General features: G+C 41.4%; 1 protein-coding gene across 1 annotated transcript in view; it reads left to right on the forward strand.

Annotated features, from left to right (window-relative positions):
• Positions 1–15343, forward strand: part of FRMD3 (FERM domain containing 3) — a 638046-nt gene extending 622703 nt beyond the window's left edge. Inside the window, exon 14 of the mRNA XM_085633170.1 lies at positions 4765–15343. Coding sequence (XP_085489296.1) covers positions 4765–5360 — 596 coding nt within the window. The 3' untranslated portion in view covers positions 5361–15343. The remainder of the gene's footprint in view (positions 1–4764) is intronic.
• The last annotated feature ends 1369 nt before the right edge of the window (positions 15344–16712 follow it).

Below are 16712 nucleotides of genomic sequence, written 5' to 3' on the forward strand. Positions count from 1 at the left end.
TGGATTTATGCAGCTTTAGTCAAAAAGTAATCAGTTCTCCCCTTGTCATGCATAGAGATTTTCCCTTTGATATTACATAATTGTACATTTACTTTCAACAAATCAGAGTAGGCCTCATTTTCCATTTCTCCCATCAACCATTGTTATTGCTGTTGTCTGTCTCCTCCTGCTCTGCCTCACCACTTTTCCCTGACACCAGCCGCTACTGAAGCTGAGGACTGCTAGCACACAGGCCAACTCGTCCACAATATGGAGATCCAAAACCAGCTGGCCTACATTCTTAGCTAAGGTCGGGGAAGCCAACAGTAAGCCAGTAGCGGCTGGTGCCAGAGACAAATGGTGAGGCAGCCCGGGGGAGGGGACGGATGGCGACAATAACAACACAAGATAAAACAAACAAAAAAGAACTTGCCTGCTGCATCGCTGCTCTTCTGCTCCTCTGGCTCCTCTGCCGCACAGACTGAAGCTACCAGACTCCCCTACGGCCAATCCAGACACTGATTTGATGCTGCTGGCAGCATGAGAGAAGTTCCAGGACTGGCCTGATGGCCTTGATTTGTGCTCTCAGGGAGACTGGGAGCCTGTGCCTGCTGTCTCCAACCCAGCAATGCAGCTTGGGCTGGAAACATGCATGTCAGTTTGGCTGTCCTAAGATGGCCAGCCAAACCCATATGCGCACTTGTAGCATGTGCCTCCTCCTCCATAAGTCACCATGATGGCCCGCCCCCAAGACTTCACCCTGCGGGAAAAAAATGATACTAAACCTGTTTTATTATCATATTATTTTTCAAGTTTTGCATCTGCTGGTCGGGAGTGAGTGGGTGGATGTGGCGACGCTCCTCCTCCATAACGGAGGAGCTGCTGCAGTAAGTACGGGACACTAAAATTCCTCAAATCCCAGGTAGGAGTAGCAATACAACCCGGTGCGGCGCCGCCAGTACCCAGTTCTGGCAGCACCAGCCAGTCTGAGTGGCACCCTGAATCGGACTGGTAGGGACGAAACCTGGTCCAGGCACTACCAAAACCCCTGCAAGGCACTTTAAGAGAGTGACCATAGCAGCTACCAAGTTGGCTAATACACAAGTGGTGAGCCCTTCACAAATAAAGTGGGCTACCAATTTTGATGTTCTCCATCTACACTGCCAAGGGTGCATCCAGTGGGGTTGCCAACACCTCTGTCGCATGGTGCCAAAAACAGAGGACGGCATAGGGGGAGTACACACGAGATGCTACACGGCATGAATAACGAGCCTTGAAGGTTAAAAAACCCCCAGGCAGTGCACAAAGGCAGTTGGACTCCTCCGTGCACATGAGGTTGTTAACTATTTATAACTGTCAGCCATTACGATAGGCTGCCGCAGGCAGCAAGACGACTGCAGAGATGCATCCATCTTGGAGTCCTCCCGGCACTCCCTCGGGGCGCTACTTTAGAAACACCTTATTTTTTCCCTATACATGATTCACATCGTGATTCTAGGGCTTTACAAATACATTTTTCATTTTGTGTATTAAATTAGATTTAGAAGTTTATTGACCTTTTCTCTAAATAATCCATAACATGTACAGGTGTTCATTTTATTTTTATTAAAACGAAACGCGTCTTTCAGAGCAGTGTTATTTGTTTTCTGCATTCACAGTGGGCAAGTTATTCATAAAATTCATAGCCATTTAAAATATCGGTACCTAGGAACTTTAAGTAGACAATCTGTACATACCAAGAACGTATATTTGCTGCTGGTAATGTGTCCATCACTGATAATTACAATATGGTTTAACGTCAGCTAGCGTTAAGATCCCGGGAGGCACTGTGGAATTGCTATGGTTTTTTTTTTTATTGTTAGTGATTTATGAGGCTTCACATAGTGATGTGAGGTTCATGTTGCAACTTTACATTTTTGTGTGCAAAAAAGTAAAGCTACAATTGTACCCTGGGAATCGGTTTCTATATCAAAAGAAATGGAAAAGCCATATAGAAGATGAAAAAATATAGATGCCGTGAGATACTGCACAGGTGAACAAAAACCCATCCAACAGGTCATGTAATTAAAAAGTATAAAATGTTACAAATTGCACTGTAATCAGGAAAACAAAGTGAATTAAAGTAAAATGTTGTATTCATAGAAATGACCAAATACATTATGGAGGTGAAAAAACACATTTGTGTTGATAATAATACAGACACACATAAGAAAAATCTTTATTTGGTGTTACATATGTGTAAACAATTTGGATTATTATTGGGGGTTGGGTGACGGTCACTCTTCACAGGATAATCACACGCCTTGCCAGGGTGAACCCCTAAAGTTATAAAATTAACCTCCTGCTAGCTATGGCACAGATCAGATAAGCTTAAGTTAGGGCAATGTGTAAATTGTTTATGTAGGATGAAAAGAGTAAGAAAGTCAAAACACCAAAATGTAAAAATCCCGGAAAAATGTAGAAACACAGGGTAGAATTTAATAAACAAAATGACAAAAATCCGATAAGGGAAACCTGAGATTTGCATTTTTAAAGACTTAGGTGAAAATAGTGCTAAAAAGCGCAAAGCTCCTATGATAGTCAGTGGTGATGGTACACCGAGAACTAGGTGCCATTTGAGGCCAACAGCAAGGAAACCCCGGCTGGACACACCAAGTGAATTTGTCCTGGTGAGAGCTTAGAAATCAAAAAGTTCGAAAAAAAGTTTCAAAGCCCTAATCAAAAAATTGACTCCGTATTTTTTTTTAAAGAAAAAACTGTCTCCTCGTGAGATAAATCAGACATTGTACCTGCTGCAAACTAACTACATGCTGCAGGGTGGTTCTGCTAAGGTCTTTGAGCTTTTTATTTTTTTGCTTCAAGAGGTTTCTAAGCCCCAAAACAGAAAGGAACTTTGTTGTCTTTTTGAGATGCTGGAGCCTTTCAGGGAAATGAATCAGAAATTCAATCCAAAGTAGAGGAACTGCCATTTGGATACTTTTCGTGGTAGGTCCCTTTGGCTCTGGAGCTCTAGAGCAAAGGTTTTCAAACGTTTCCAGTTTGTTGTGGTGCCCAAGCAACCACAGTAGTGCACTTCTAAACCCTGCAGGATCTCAGGGGGGCACCTACAGTCTTTTAGGATGCTAGGCAAAGGCCAGCAGCAAACCCCCTTCCAAGATTCAGTTGCCACTAATCAGCTGAGAATAGTCGAGAAAATGCCTCTAGCACCTTTTTTTGTCCCTGTAGTCACACAGGAGGTCAGCCAACTGGCCCTTGGAGGCCACGTCTTTGTCCTGGCTACAAGGTGAAGCAGGCCCAGTCCTTCTAAGTGCCACTTAGGTCACAACAGCAAGTCCAGTCCTCATGCCATATATATGTTTGGCCCCAACTAGTGAGTGAGGGGTACTCCTGGGCACTCAGTAGCCAATGGGATATACATTCTCAGGGGCAATCCTACCCACTTTTTCAGTAGTTCCTATTTGCCATACTACAAACAGGCCCAAAATGCCATGCGTTAATGCATTTTCAAGATGGTGAAAGTCTTCGGCTAAACTAAATTTGGGCTCTGAGGGTTGTGGATATGTTGAGCAGTCACTATGGTAATCACTAGTTTACTTCCACAGCTAACACTTACATCCAGTTTGAAGCAGGCAATGTACCCACAACAAACTCAGAATCAGTTGTCTGGTAGGACAAAGTCAGGGTGCTTCAGCAATCAAACAGTGGTTCGCATGAATTGTCCTGGCATCCTGTTCTCTCCTTTTCAAGTGCACCAAAATATTACATGTGGCTTAAAAGACCTTTCAGGCAAGATTTATCAGAATGACCACAAGCCCCTATCTTACTTGTTCTATTGAACTCAGAGGAGTTATTTCTGCCCATTCAGGTCAGCCTATTTCATGCTCCCAGACTGAGCACAAATTAGGAGTTGTTCAGAGTTAATGCAAATTAGTCTCCAGGAACTTCAGGGAGGGAAAATGTAACTTTTAAAAAGTTACTTATCCTCAATATTTATAAAAAAAATCTGAAATAACCATTGAGTTGGATCTCTAATAATTATTAAAAATAGTTGTTTAATTATTTTTCTAGCTGGTCTCATTCCCGAAATACAATGTTAACATTTCTATCTGTACTGTGTGGAAATAGTTTTTAGGGCTTGTGGCTATAGTGCTGTAGTAATATTTCTAGGCTCTAGGTGTAATTTCCAAACCATATGCAAGGGATATACAGGCACGATATGTGTGGCAATGAAGAATAAGCCAATATAAACATATTTAGAGGATGAGCACAGGCATTTTAATGCTGGTTAGCAGGGGAGAAAGTGCACGGAGTTCTAAAGCCTTTAAATAATATGGTCCAGAAAAAGGTGAAATATCTGTGTTCACCACGCAGAAGAGACGGATTTCCTAAAATATTCTTTTGCTTTTAGGCTTCTGGCAATGCATCTGCTGGGAGTTGAAAATGTTCCTCCAGATGTCTTGACTTTTTTTTTAATGAAAACATAAGACTTCTGGTGGATTTAATTTTAGGACCTATTGGGCAAACTGTTAAACGTTTTTGAAAGACCTGCAGAAATTGTGCTACTGTGCTAAAACATTGTCATTGATATTTTTTTTGTAATGCCATAATTTGGCAGTAGAACTAACCTAGTCAATAGCGAGGATACAAAGGCATGCCATTATGAAAAGGTGCAGTACAAACAGTACACATGTAGACCCTACTATAAATGATTCCAATCAAAGGCATCCATAAATCAATATTCCTATGATAGAAATAAAGTTTTTTTTCTTGTATTTTTATTTTCAGGTATACTGCTTGTCCAGCAGGAGGAGAGCTCAGCTCCAGTGCCAGCTAATTCTCCAGTCAAGGAGTCGGTGGTGATGTTAGACCTTAAAAATGAAGAAGAAGAAAAGATTGCAGAGGAACCCCTAACCATCTCAGAACTGGTCTATAACCCCAGTGCTAGCCTCCTGCCCACCCCTGTTGACGAGGGCATAGACATGCTATTTGAAAGTTCCATGCGCGGAGAAGCGGCAAGAGATGACACAGACTCCTTTGAGGAGCTGGAAGTAGACGAACATGCATTTTTGATTGCAGAAGAAGAAGAGATGAAGGAAGCGAGAAGAGCCCTCACCTGGAGCTGTGACATTCTGTTGGGAAACATGCAAGTGAATGCTTTTGTGAGGAGCTTTTCAAGGCTCGTCGTTGTGGCACTGGTGCTGGTACTAGTGGTCTTCCCACTCCTTCTACTTCTACTAGAATCAGGCATTGACGTCTCCTTCCTTCATGAAATCCGCCAGACCCCAGAATTTGAACAGTTTCACAATGAGTACTACTGTCCCCTGAGGCAGTGGCTGGCTTACAAATTCAGCTTCATCTTCGAAACGATGGGCAACTCGTAAAGAATCATTTCAACACGGCTGAGGGCTTTATCCAAAACGGGTGCATTTTTACACTCATGCCAGGTTCCTGAAAGGCCTACCAGGCAACCAGAAGGTTCTTCGCGGTACAGTACTTTTTGTGATTCATACATAAAAGCCTTCAAACTCATCTACTGACAATTAAACACACATTTTTCCATTGATCAGCTCACTCCAAAATGAACTGTACATAAGCAAGCAGGTGAATTTTCTAAAGTTTTGGCTTCTCTCTACTGTAAACCGTTGAGGCGGTAAATAGGTCGCCATTTTGTCTTGTGTATAAGTAGGTTTGATTTAACATTACATTCACAGGACTCTGAATTTCAACTTCAAATATTTCGAGAGGGCAACTTGGAACGTCAATCAAGTTTGAAAAAGGAAGGTGTGATCTTAACCACTGCCTATACAAGCAAAGTTTATGCTGGTGTTTTTTTTTACTATTGTATTTGTTTAAAACTTTTTGGTAAATTTTTGGGGAAAAAATGAAAATTCTTAAATTATTTCAATGTATAGATTGAGTAAGATAAAAAAATGCACAAGGGCATGCCAGGATTTTTTAACATGTTTTTTAAACTTTTGGTGATACATTCAGTTTGTAATACCAATATACGAGGTGACTTTCTGCTTTGGTAGCTTGTCAGGTTTGCATATAGCGGGAGAGATTACAGGTCAGGATGAAATTATCCTTCAACAGGGCACAAAGGCAAGGAACTTACTGCAAGCACCAATTGTTCTCATTCAGCCTACATATCAGCCAGTGCTGCCGGAAGTCTGCAGAAGACAGGAGTATACTCTGAAAGAGGTTGTCTTCAAACTGTGTATATTTACTGTACATATAATGTAAAGATGAGAAGGAGGAAGACACGCATACCAGTAGCTGATCGTGTACCTAGAGTAGCAGGTATTCACTATCGTACTTGGATGTGCTTGGGGTCACGTGGCCCGGTAGGTAGTTTGTCTGTTGTATTATTAAAAATGAAATGATGTTTCTCTGAAAAAACAGTTCAAGATGTACTAAGGTCTCAACATCTTTCTGTGTGCATGTTTATTGTTGGTGTTCACTAGAGCAGGAAATAAACCCAGAGGCCTAATCACCTCTAATTACCTTTTCACATTCTTAAGATGTATTAAATTTGAAACACGGATACCACATGCGTAGAAAATGGCGTCAGATCAAAAAGCACAAGGCCCGCTTTTTTTTTCTCCCTGTCCCAAAATGGCAGATGCTTTTAATAATCTACAGCGCTAAAAGGGACAAAATGTTCTGCAACTATTTTGTTGGCTTTTCACCTTCAGGTAAATAGATATAAAATACAACCTGTACACCTTAGCATAAAAATAAATGCAAGTGAAATGGTGGGAAATGCACTCTTAGGTTATGAAAGCTCAATGGGTTAATGCAATCAGTACAGATGTCTGTGTGAATAACCAGACAGTCACAAAACTGGATCCTGGTTGGTGCACTGGAAAACAGTGATCTGTATTTAAAGTGCTACGATGTCCCAGCTTGTGAATGAAAGCAGTCTGAATGTGCAAGTCATTATTTTAAAATTACGTTACATACTCTATATCACAGGCTGTTGAAAAATGTGCTGTGAAATTTAGGGCTGAATTTAGATATTGACGGATGGGTTACTAAGTGAACACAGTGATAGATCTGCCGTCCACTGAAATTTAAATCTCATTATCTCCTAAGGGATTTATATTCCGCGGATGGGATATCTGTTACCGTTGTGACGGAGTAACCCATCTAACTTGGGCCTTAGTATTTAAGATATAACACGTGTTTTCAAAATACATATTTTAATTATACACAATCGGACTGTACCCAGGGCAAACCTTTTTTAAAAAATAAATTTCCATTAGGGAGGCATTACAGAACTCATCTAATAACCTCTTACTTTACCTCTGAATAAGAATACATCTTTCTCACCTAGAAGCCTCAAATGACTGCATCAATTAGGGCCACATAATGGCTCCCAAGTAGCCCTTAGATTTGCTGTTTAACCAATTGCACACATTTACATTTCTTTCAGGCAGCAGGAATCCTCGTGCAAAAGACTGTTTTCTTCTTTCGTTGTCTGTCTCTCCTTTTGCTTCCCAGTACAGAAGACCAGGTCCTGTCCCTTCCCTTCCCTTCCCTTTCAGCCAGAGGCACCTTAGAGTCCCCATTAACTGTCCAGGAACAGTTGTTTTAATATCAAAAAGTAGGGAAACTATTTTCGCACAATTAAGTAAGATTGTTAACATTGTTCCCGATAGATACTGACCATTTCAGCCTCTTGCCATGCAATATTATTGTACAAAGTTTTTTTGTATACTGCATTGTGCTCTATTTACATGTCATATTCACCGTTCATTAACTGTGATTAGTGATATTGATTCATCGCTGATACTCAATGAAAATCACTGCTTTGATCTAGCCGTGCATATAGGATTTAAGGAAGGGGTTGCAATGATATGCCATGTGGCAGCAATATGAAAATTGCCATGGGGTAGTTTTTATCATGAACAAATCCTAAATACCAACATTTGAATGCAGCTCTTAAGCTAGAGGTTGCCCACATTGGGAGGGTTGTTTTTACTCCTCATGATCTCCAGGTTGTTGGTTGGCAGTCTCAGAACGCCTCATACTATGAATGATTGCACTTTTGCAGGTAGATGGAAGAGTTTACCGCTGACATTTATCCAGACCCTTGTTCCAAAAGAAGTGGGTATTTTGTGGGCATGCTGGATAGTCCTTTTTTTAAGAAACACATTTCATTGCAGTCAAACATTTACCACAGTGAGATGTGGAAGGGGAGGAGGGTTAAAGTACCTTACCCTCTGCCAGAATGATTTGAATGACATGTCCCAATAAAGTGGCTAGTTAAAGGGGGCTTATTCAGTGATCATGTTTTTACCAGCTCATGGGTGGCGGCTCTGTGCATCCTCTGAGCATGGTCTCATTATTTGGGACCCCTCCTCTGGGCCTGTGCAGAAGACTGTCCATCCTGGCTGGCTTTCAGGAACTGCCTAAGTGCAGATACAACATTGTATGTTCTCAGGGGTGCAGGGGGATGGAATCCTCGAGGAGAGGGACGTAGGGCATTGTCCCAGCTCGACCGCTCCACCCTCGATGGCCTTGGTGGGTCTACCACGGTGTAACAGGGTCCATGCTTATGAGCCTCCTTATCTCTTGAGGGCTGCAGCCTGAACAGTGCAATCACTGGCTACAGGCTTTATAGATGAGCATGACATGCTACTGTGTAATCAGCAAATGCTCTTTTAACTTACATACGTTTTATATACGAAGCACACAATCAGGAATGTGCATGTTTGACTTATCAGATCATCTAGCTCTCACATCATAGCATACACTGCACAACTCAAAAATAATAGTGTAAAAGGTGCATGCCCTTTTCACAAGGAGCACCATGGAGGGCATAGGTTCACCTGTACAGATGGAGGAGTGCCGAGAACCTTTTGCATGAAGAGGGTGCTGGCCATTGTACCAGGCTAGGCAAGTGTATTCGCATGTGCATCTCCAGTTCAAAAGGATACAAACACAGATGTACTCTCCATGGCATTCGCTGTCACTATGCCTGTCTATACAGGTGCCAGCCAGGTATACAGTAAGTATCAGCATAGGTAGTGGTCACATCTGCTACCCTTTCCAATCATACATTGGTCTTCCTAACTACACAGTACACTAAGTGAACACTGTGTTCACCAGAATATCCACAGAGTCACTGAAGCAGTGCAGCAGCTTCATTCCACATACTCTGTCCACACTTATGGCTGAATTAGGAGTCTGGTGGTCCGAGGACCGCCAGACCTATGGTGTTACAGCAGTGGCGGTCCAACCACCCTATTACGACTTGGGCGGTCGGCCCATCATTGGACCGCCAGCTCTGCCATGGAACCACCGTTGCCTGGTGGTGGCGCGGCGGTCAGAGGCTATTTAATATGCAGGTGGTGCCGCTGTGGCACTGCCATGCATAATACCAGTTTCAGTACCGCCAGCGGTTTCATTGAGGTCTTTCCTCAATGTAAAGGCTGGCGGTGCTGAAACATAGCCCCTCACCCTAGGGATACATGCAGGAGGACACAACATGTCCCCCCTGTGTGCATGCACTCTGCTTCCTGCACGGCATGGACATTTGAGTACATGCTGTGCAGGACCGCTGTGTGGCATTCCCATTGCTGTGCCTCTTTCAAAGGCACCGCCAACTCTGAAAGATGCGCCCCAACAGGACCGCCACGGCACCCGCCTGCCCGACCACAAAATTAGTTGTAATCTGGCAGGCGGGTGGCAGCAACCTTCGGCAGAGCAGTGGCGTGGTGGTTCTCACCCCTGCACCACTGCTCCACCAAGAGTCGTAATTAGACCCTTAGTGTCCACTTACCCTGAGGGATCTTACACATGAACAAGGCAGGTCCGGTTTAGAACTGAAACTAGATCATTCATGTGCAAGATTCTCTGTTGAGGCATGAGCAAGATCACTAACACATACAGCCAGTTGAAAAAGCACTATGGAAGCCAGAACATATAGAACAGAGTAAAAGATAGGGCACAGTGGAACATGGATCAGAGAATGAGGGAGTGCAGAACAACATAGGACACAGAAGGTGTCCAAAGGACAGGAGAGTACAGTTGGAAAGTGCTTGGGGTACGGAAGTGTGCTGGGCACAGTGAAGGGTCCATAGGCACTTGGCACAAACAGGGGGGACAGAAACTGGGCAGAGAATAAGGCTGAGGTTTAGAAACACATTGCGTAAGGAGTTTTGTGGAGCACAGAAGCACAAGGGATAGAGTGAGTGTCTAGGGAAGCACATATGGTGATAGAGAACACCTTGAGCATAGACTGAGAGGCACAGAAGGCGAGAGGGAGTACTGGAGCAAAGAAAACAGAGGGCCCAATTCACAGAGGTTTAGTGGTGCGTGAAAACAACATTTACAGTAACAAATGCTGCATCCCGAGTCACAGGATAAGCATATGAGTAATTTTAGGATTGGAAAGTACACTTACAAAAATGGAAAAGTCACCATTAGGCACTACAGTATTTCCCGTCTCCATGAATTGTAAGGTAAGGATTATGGACTAGATAGAAGAGCGTTTTAGGAGATTCCCTGGAAAACCAACAACCCCCTAAATGTGTGTGTGCGTGCACAAATATTTGTCATGGCCATTTCCACCCTGGATGAAATAAATCTGTCTTCATTGTGTGATTGGGAAAGAGCACACGAACACTTCCAAATTTCCTGGGTATGTGGAGAAAGGGTTTCTCCTTTGGAGATGATAGAATCATTGCATCTATATTTAAATGTACATTTTCTCAGAAAAGTAACAAGTGATAAGTGGACGTGTTTGATTTAATCTTAACCACTACAACTGCTTTGGTCACCGTTTCATTGTGACGGAGGAAAAAGGTGTTTGCATATGGCTGGTCACTGTCCATAATGGCACAGGGAGCAAAAACAGATGTAAAGGAATGCTGTTTTGAGCAGGTGCCAGCTGTTAAGAATAATTAAAGCATGCCCATCCGCCACGTTTGTCTGTGATTAGCCCCAGGTGCCAGGGGTCTGATTGGGCACGGTACCGGTAGATCGATACACCACAGGGACTCGTATTTTCATTCCATGCTATGGCTGAACATGACTGAAGGATGTGTGGCATTTCTTGTGTTTTCATTCGCAGGGGGTATGTCTTTGGAGTTTGGATTAACTGCCCTTTTTATGGTGGGTGCATTAATGATGCGCATATGGTCGGTCGCTGACCGTAGTTGCAAAGGGAATAAAAACATAATGGGAAGTTTCTCAGAGCAATCACCAGTACTTAAGAATAATTCAAGCATTCTGTCTATCACTTTTTGTGTGTGTAAGTAAACACTTCTGTCCTAGGCGTTTGACAGCCTGTGTGACAAAGTATAGAAGTGGGGGTGCAGTACTCTTGGAAATCTGCAACTGTCATAGATTTCCAGGAGTACTCCTGGGATGTGGTAAATCTACTCCATATTTAGGAGTAGATTTCCAGCTTTTGAAAAAGTGCAGCAGCTCATCGGCCCAAGCTGAAGACAGAAACACATGATGGGCCTGGGATGGATCTCTGTAGTACATGGGATACTCAGGTGCAGGCAAGCAGTGCAAACTATCCATGTAAGCAAATCCATAGTATTGACATGTCATTCATTCCAATTCCCAGCCCACTATAGGTGACACATTAGCAAATCACCTTGAAGCACCCAACTGAAGCTTGTTGGCGCGTTAGAAGAACCATGAAATATAAAGACAGGACCGAGAGTGAAAACAAAGGAAGGAGTGGCAGCAGGTATCAGGAGACTGATAGTGAGGAGGGGTATAGCCCCCAGGTGATAAGGGTACAGAGGGAGAAGCTCGGGGCACAGTACGTGAGACTAAGTACAGAAATACGGGCAGAGTGTGAAGGGGACTTAAACTCTTATATCTGTGAGTGAGGTGGGTTACAGACCCCCGGGACATAGCATGCAAGAAGGGGTATGGAGCGGGATTAGAGGGGTTCACGAGGAAAAAACACATGGGACTAGAAGAAGACAGTGAAGAGTGAGGAAGTGTGCCCAGGTACAGAAGAGAGTGAGGATAAAATAAACACGACTGACCGTTTGAAGGGAAAAAAAAGGGAGAGTGAGAAAGACAATAACAGGAAGGAGTGGGGTGAAAAGGCGATGGAGGGAAAGAGATATAAGTAGACAAGAGGGCAAGAGGTAAAAGAAGAGTCAGGGCAAGGATGTTCTCCCGGGTGATAATGTGCTCTACAAATCTGCATAACATAAAATAAGAAAGAATAAGAAATTAGATTATACATGATATAAGACCTACTGTAGAGTGAGTGCAAGGGAGAAACTGATGGGCACAACAGGGACACAAGGCACAAAGGAATATTGCAGTATTTCTGATCCCAGAATCCCATCTGCATTCCTAAACACACCAGAATAAGGTCCTACCATGATAGTCAGACATACAGTATTATCAAATGCTTTTTTGTATATTTTTATCACCCTTATAAGTATATTCTATAGATTTTATTACAGAGAGAAAAAGCTAAATAGACTGTAAAAATCCAAGACTTAAGCAACAACGCACCTTTTGGGTTTGGAAAGTAGTATTGATGACAGAATGATTGCCACACTCTTGGAAATGTAGGTAGGTACAGAACTCGTGATCGCAAAACATTATGGTTTAAAAAGCAATTGTACATGATGATGATGATGATATATATATAGTGTGAGCAAGGCAGGGGATCCTGCTGAAACGCGTAGCAGCCTTTCTAACAGAATAAATACTTGGAACACTCCCTTCGATTTGCGGTGTCGTTTTTCGGGCGATTAAATGGTAACCGGAAGTGGCAAAGGATATATATTTATATATATATATCGCACCGGAATTCCCAACCACAAGGCTTCGGCGGGAAAGAATGAGGCACTCTAACTGCTGCGGTGAATACGTTAGCGGTAAATGGCACAAAAAACAGACGCGTTTTGACCTCTCTCTGGGGCATGGTCACATATATATATAATTTATAACTGCATCCAAGGAGTCACATACATCCTCTCACCATTCACCCATTGAATTAGCAAAAATTTGTTCGTGAAAAGTAAATATTTTGTTTACTTTTCTTGAAGAAAATGGCAGTGGTGATGGTCAGTGGATTTATGCAAATTCTCTGGCTGTAGGGTTTACTGCTTAATTCTGGGTCTATTACATTGGCACATAATTTTCAACATAATTTAGAGATTTCACCAAAATGTTGTGCTGCATAGTTTGCATTTTATGGGCATCATTTAGATAACCTTGCTGCATAATTTTGTATTTTTTTATTGCCCAATTCATTGAAGCATTAATTGAAATACAACTTGTTTCATTACTTTTAAGTTTTACTTGGTTTTTTAAACAAGTTTAAAGCTCACATTTTATTAAAAGAAATGTGTTTTCCTTTTCTACTATAAAGCATGGAGTCAAGTTTCTTTGTAAGTCAGAGAGAAGTTTAGTTGGCTTTACTACTTCATACACTCACAAATGTCTTTCTGAATTAGCCCCCAAAATGTCCAATCACCTAGTAGTAAAAGTGAAAAGAGGGCACATTCCTTTCTATTTGTATGAATTTTGTATGAATATTCCGTGAATATTCCCATCTTATTCGGATTTTAGACGTTTTGGGGCCAATTCACAAAGGCATCTAAGAGTATGAAAAGTAGTACTACACTAGCAGAACTTCACATACTCACAAATGCCTGTAGGAAGATTTTGTAAGGCGTTTTTTGGAAACAGTACATTTCAAGTGCTGGAAGCCGTAATTGTCAGGCACAATAACCCTGGGACAGAATGTATAGGATGTATAATAGACTTGTAACAAATATTACAAATACCTTCACTGTATTACTGTATCTGGCAATGATGAATTCCTAAACTTAAAATGCACAGCTATATTTCGTAAAGTTCAAACAAAGTATCAATTTTACACAATATATCAATGAGGAGCTCAGGAACAGCCTTGCAAGATGAATAGTATCCTACCTCAACACAAATAGAGCAAGGAACTCTTGCCACTGGTGATGTCAACATTATTACCACTTTTGATTTATGTTTTCATACTGAAAACTATGTCATCGTCCAATCCACACTATATTGATCATTTTTTGAGTAACCTGCATGGGAGGTGCACTACTAAACTGATGCAGATCATATTTTAGGATATAATGGATCACCTACAACAGAAGTTGATGAATGTTGATTGCCATTCATTTAGTCAAGGAATCAGTGGAATACATGAAAGTTGTAAACTTCTAAGGGAATAGAGGTCTGGTTAAAAATAGTGAATTACGAGGTTTTTTGTCCGTAAAGGGGATGTGGTCTGTTGGGATGGGGGTGGTGTGGTGTATGGAGGGAGTTCAGTGTAGCATGGTGGAGGGTGTCAACTGATGACGGCATATGGTCTAGTGAGGGAAGGGTGACACCTACAGAGGGAGAGCTGTCATCTAGTGAGGAAGATTAGTGGCAAAGTGGTTTGAGCATCGTTAAATTTAAAATTCAAATTGAATCTTCCATCCACAGTTGATTCCACCCCAGCTCCAGTTGGATGTTTTTAAATTCTTTCTCAGACAATTTGAAGATTGTGTCATTTTATTTGCTCTACCATTAACATTTACACTTTACAGGCCCGATTCACAAAAGTAATCTGAGACAAAATCCTAACTTTACGACTTTCGGTATTAACAAAGGGCATTTAGGAGTAGTAAAGTGAGGAATCCTAACTTTACTACTCCTAAATGCCCTTTGTGAATGCCTAAAGTCATAAAGTTAGGTTTTTGTCTCAGATTTTTGTGAATCGGGCCCAAAATGTTTTTTTTAGTATCAGACATCCAAAACTGCAAGAAATTTAACAACCAGACAATCTAGGACACACGTAAGCAATCATTAGAAATCACTGCAGGATAGTAGCATATTATGACCCCTTATGAATGCAAGATACTATATTGTTTATGAAGCCCTCGTGCATGGGAAGGCTTGAGCTCATAGTTGTGAAAGTTTTGCATCATTATGATCAGAATCCTTGAAACATTCCTGGTTAAGAAAACAAACTCACTTCGACCTTCTAGTTCATTCTGTATTTGTTTGCAAAAGCATACAGTGTGTACCCAATCAGAAATTGTTGTTTTCTTCAGTGCTGAATAGAATTGGAAGAACATGTGGGAATAGTATTGTGTATTTACATTTGTGCTTGACATGTACTGTAATATGTTATGTATTTGGACTTTTTTGTAGCTGGTCTAATATTTGTAAAAGCAGCTCCAGAAGAAACTAAATTATAATGTTTATTTAAATGGTTTAAAATGTCCCTTTTACGAGCCTTATAATATTTGTATAGTAAATTAAAAACTTTGTATGTCTACATTCAAAATGTTTTGTATGTTACTATTCTTGAAAGGTCCTTATTAAACATAAACTAAAGTAACCACTTTTTTGCATCAAATGTTTCTGTTCTCTTTGCTACATGTGTTGTTTCTATACAAAGTGGGACTAATTCACTGCTATCCCCTAATTTATCAAAATAATATTGAATTAGTACATACATCTCTCTTGTCAAGGAGTGGCAGAGAGGGAGAAGTAGGGAATGATGAAGTTGAGACTAAGGTCTAAATTCTCTGACATCAGGTTTCTAGCAGAATGAACACTTTTTAAAACTCTTGAGACGTCACCCCCCTCTTCATGCTGATCCCTTTTGTCCGAACTTTGTGGCAGTTTTCACTAAAGCCTTCATAACTATTTTGTACAAAAGGAATCCTAGTCAAACTTACATCCTTTTTTCCCTATCATGGGAGTTGTAAAGGTATGCTCTGTTTGTGGATTCCCTTGAAGGGAAGAGATTAAATGCCCAAATGTTGTAATTTACTTTACATAATTGGAACAATAAGTACTGTGCAAGAAAGTGTATGTTTCTTTTGTAATGGCATCAACAAAATATTTGGTGTAACAGGCATGGTTGTAAAACATCAATTCTTTACACCTTATATCTTGCAATTTTCTAAACGTTGGTAAATATTTCTTATCAGTTTGTACAGACTTGTAGTTTGTGGTGGAAAAGAGGTATAAAACCTATGAGTCAACATTGAGAGCTGTAAATTTCTGGAAGTTAGACAAAATTCTGAATTTAGCAAGGTGTCATCTGTGATTCCACTCATAGTTTACCCTAAGAAACTAATCATTCTAATCAAAAGTCAGTTAAAGTAAGTAATACAATGTTTCCATCTGTTATATTTTACCTTGATGATCGATTTTCAAACGTAACATACTGTTAACGCCTGTCAGTTTCTACTGGTTGCAGGGATTTACAGTGTATGTTGGTTGTCTGAAAACACAAGGGGCCTCATGTAGGAAGCCAAATACCGGTCGGTAACGGCCGAAATTCGGTAAATATCCCGTTACCGACCGGTATTTAGGCATTTGCGATGTAGGGGGCTGATTTCTGGATTCGGTATTTACCGAATCGGAAATTAAGAAATCGGTAAAATACCGATTCGGTAAATACCGAATCCAGAAATGCAATGTAGGGAGCACTCTACAGAGTGAAAATTAGTATTAAGAATTCGTTATTTACCACCAAATACAGGTTGGTGATAAATAACGAATACCTTGCAAACAGCAATATTTTGCAGATTTAAGAGTGCGATGTGGCAGACATACATGCCCTTAGGGCATGTATGTGCACCACATGTGCACACATGCAAGATTCAGGGGTGCAACAGGGTGTCAATGTGACACCCTGCCACCCTTGTATATGCTCCCCCCATTACCGAATCGGTATTTACCGAATCGGT

This window comes from Triturus cristatus, chromosome 2_1, assembly GCF_964204655.1.
Source record: "Triturus cristatus chromosome 2_1, aTriCri1.1, whole genome shotgun sequence".
Lineage (NCBI taxonomy): Eukaryota > Metazoa > Chordata > Amphibia > Caudata > Salamandridae > Triturus > Triturus cristatus.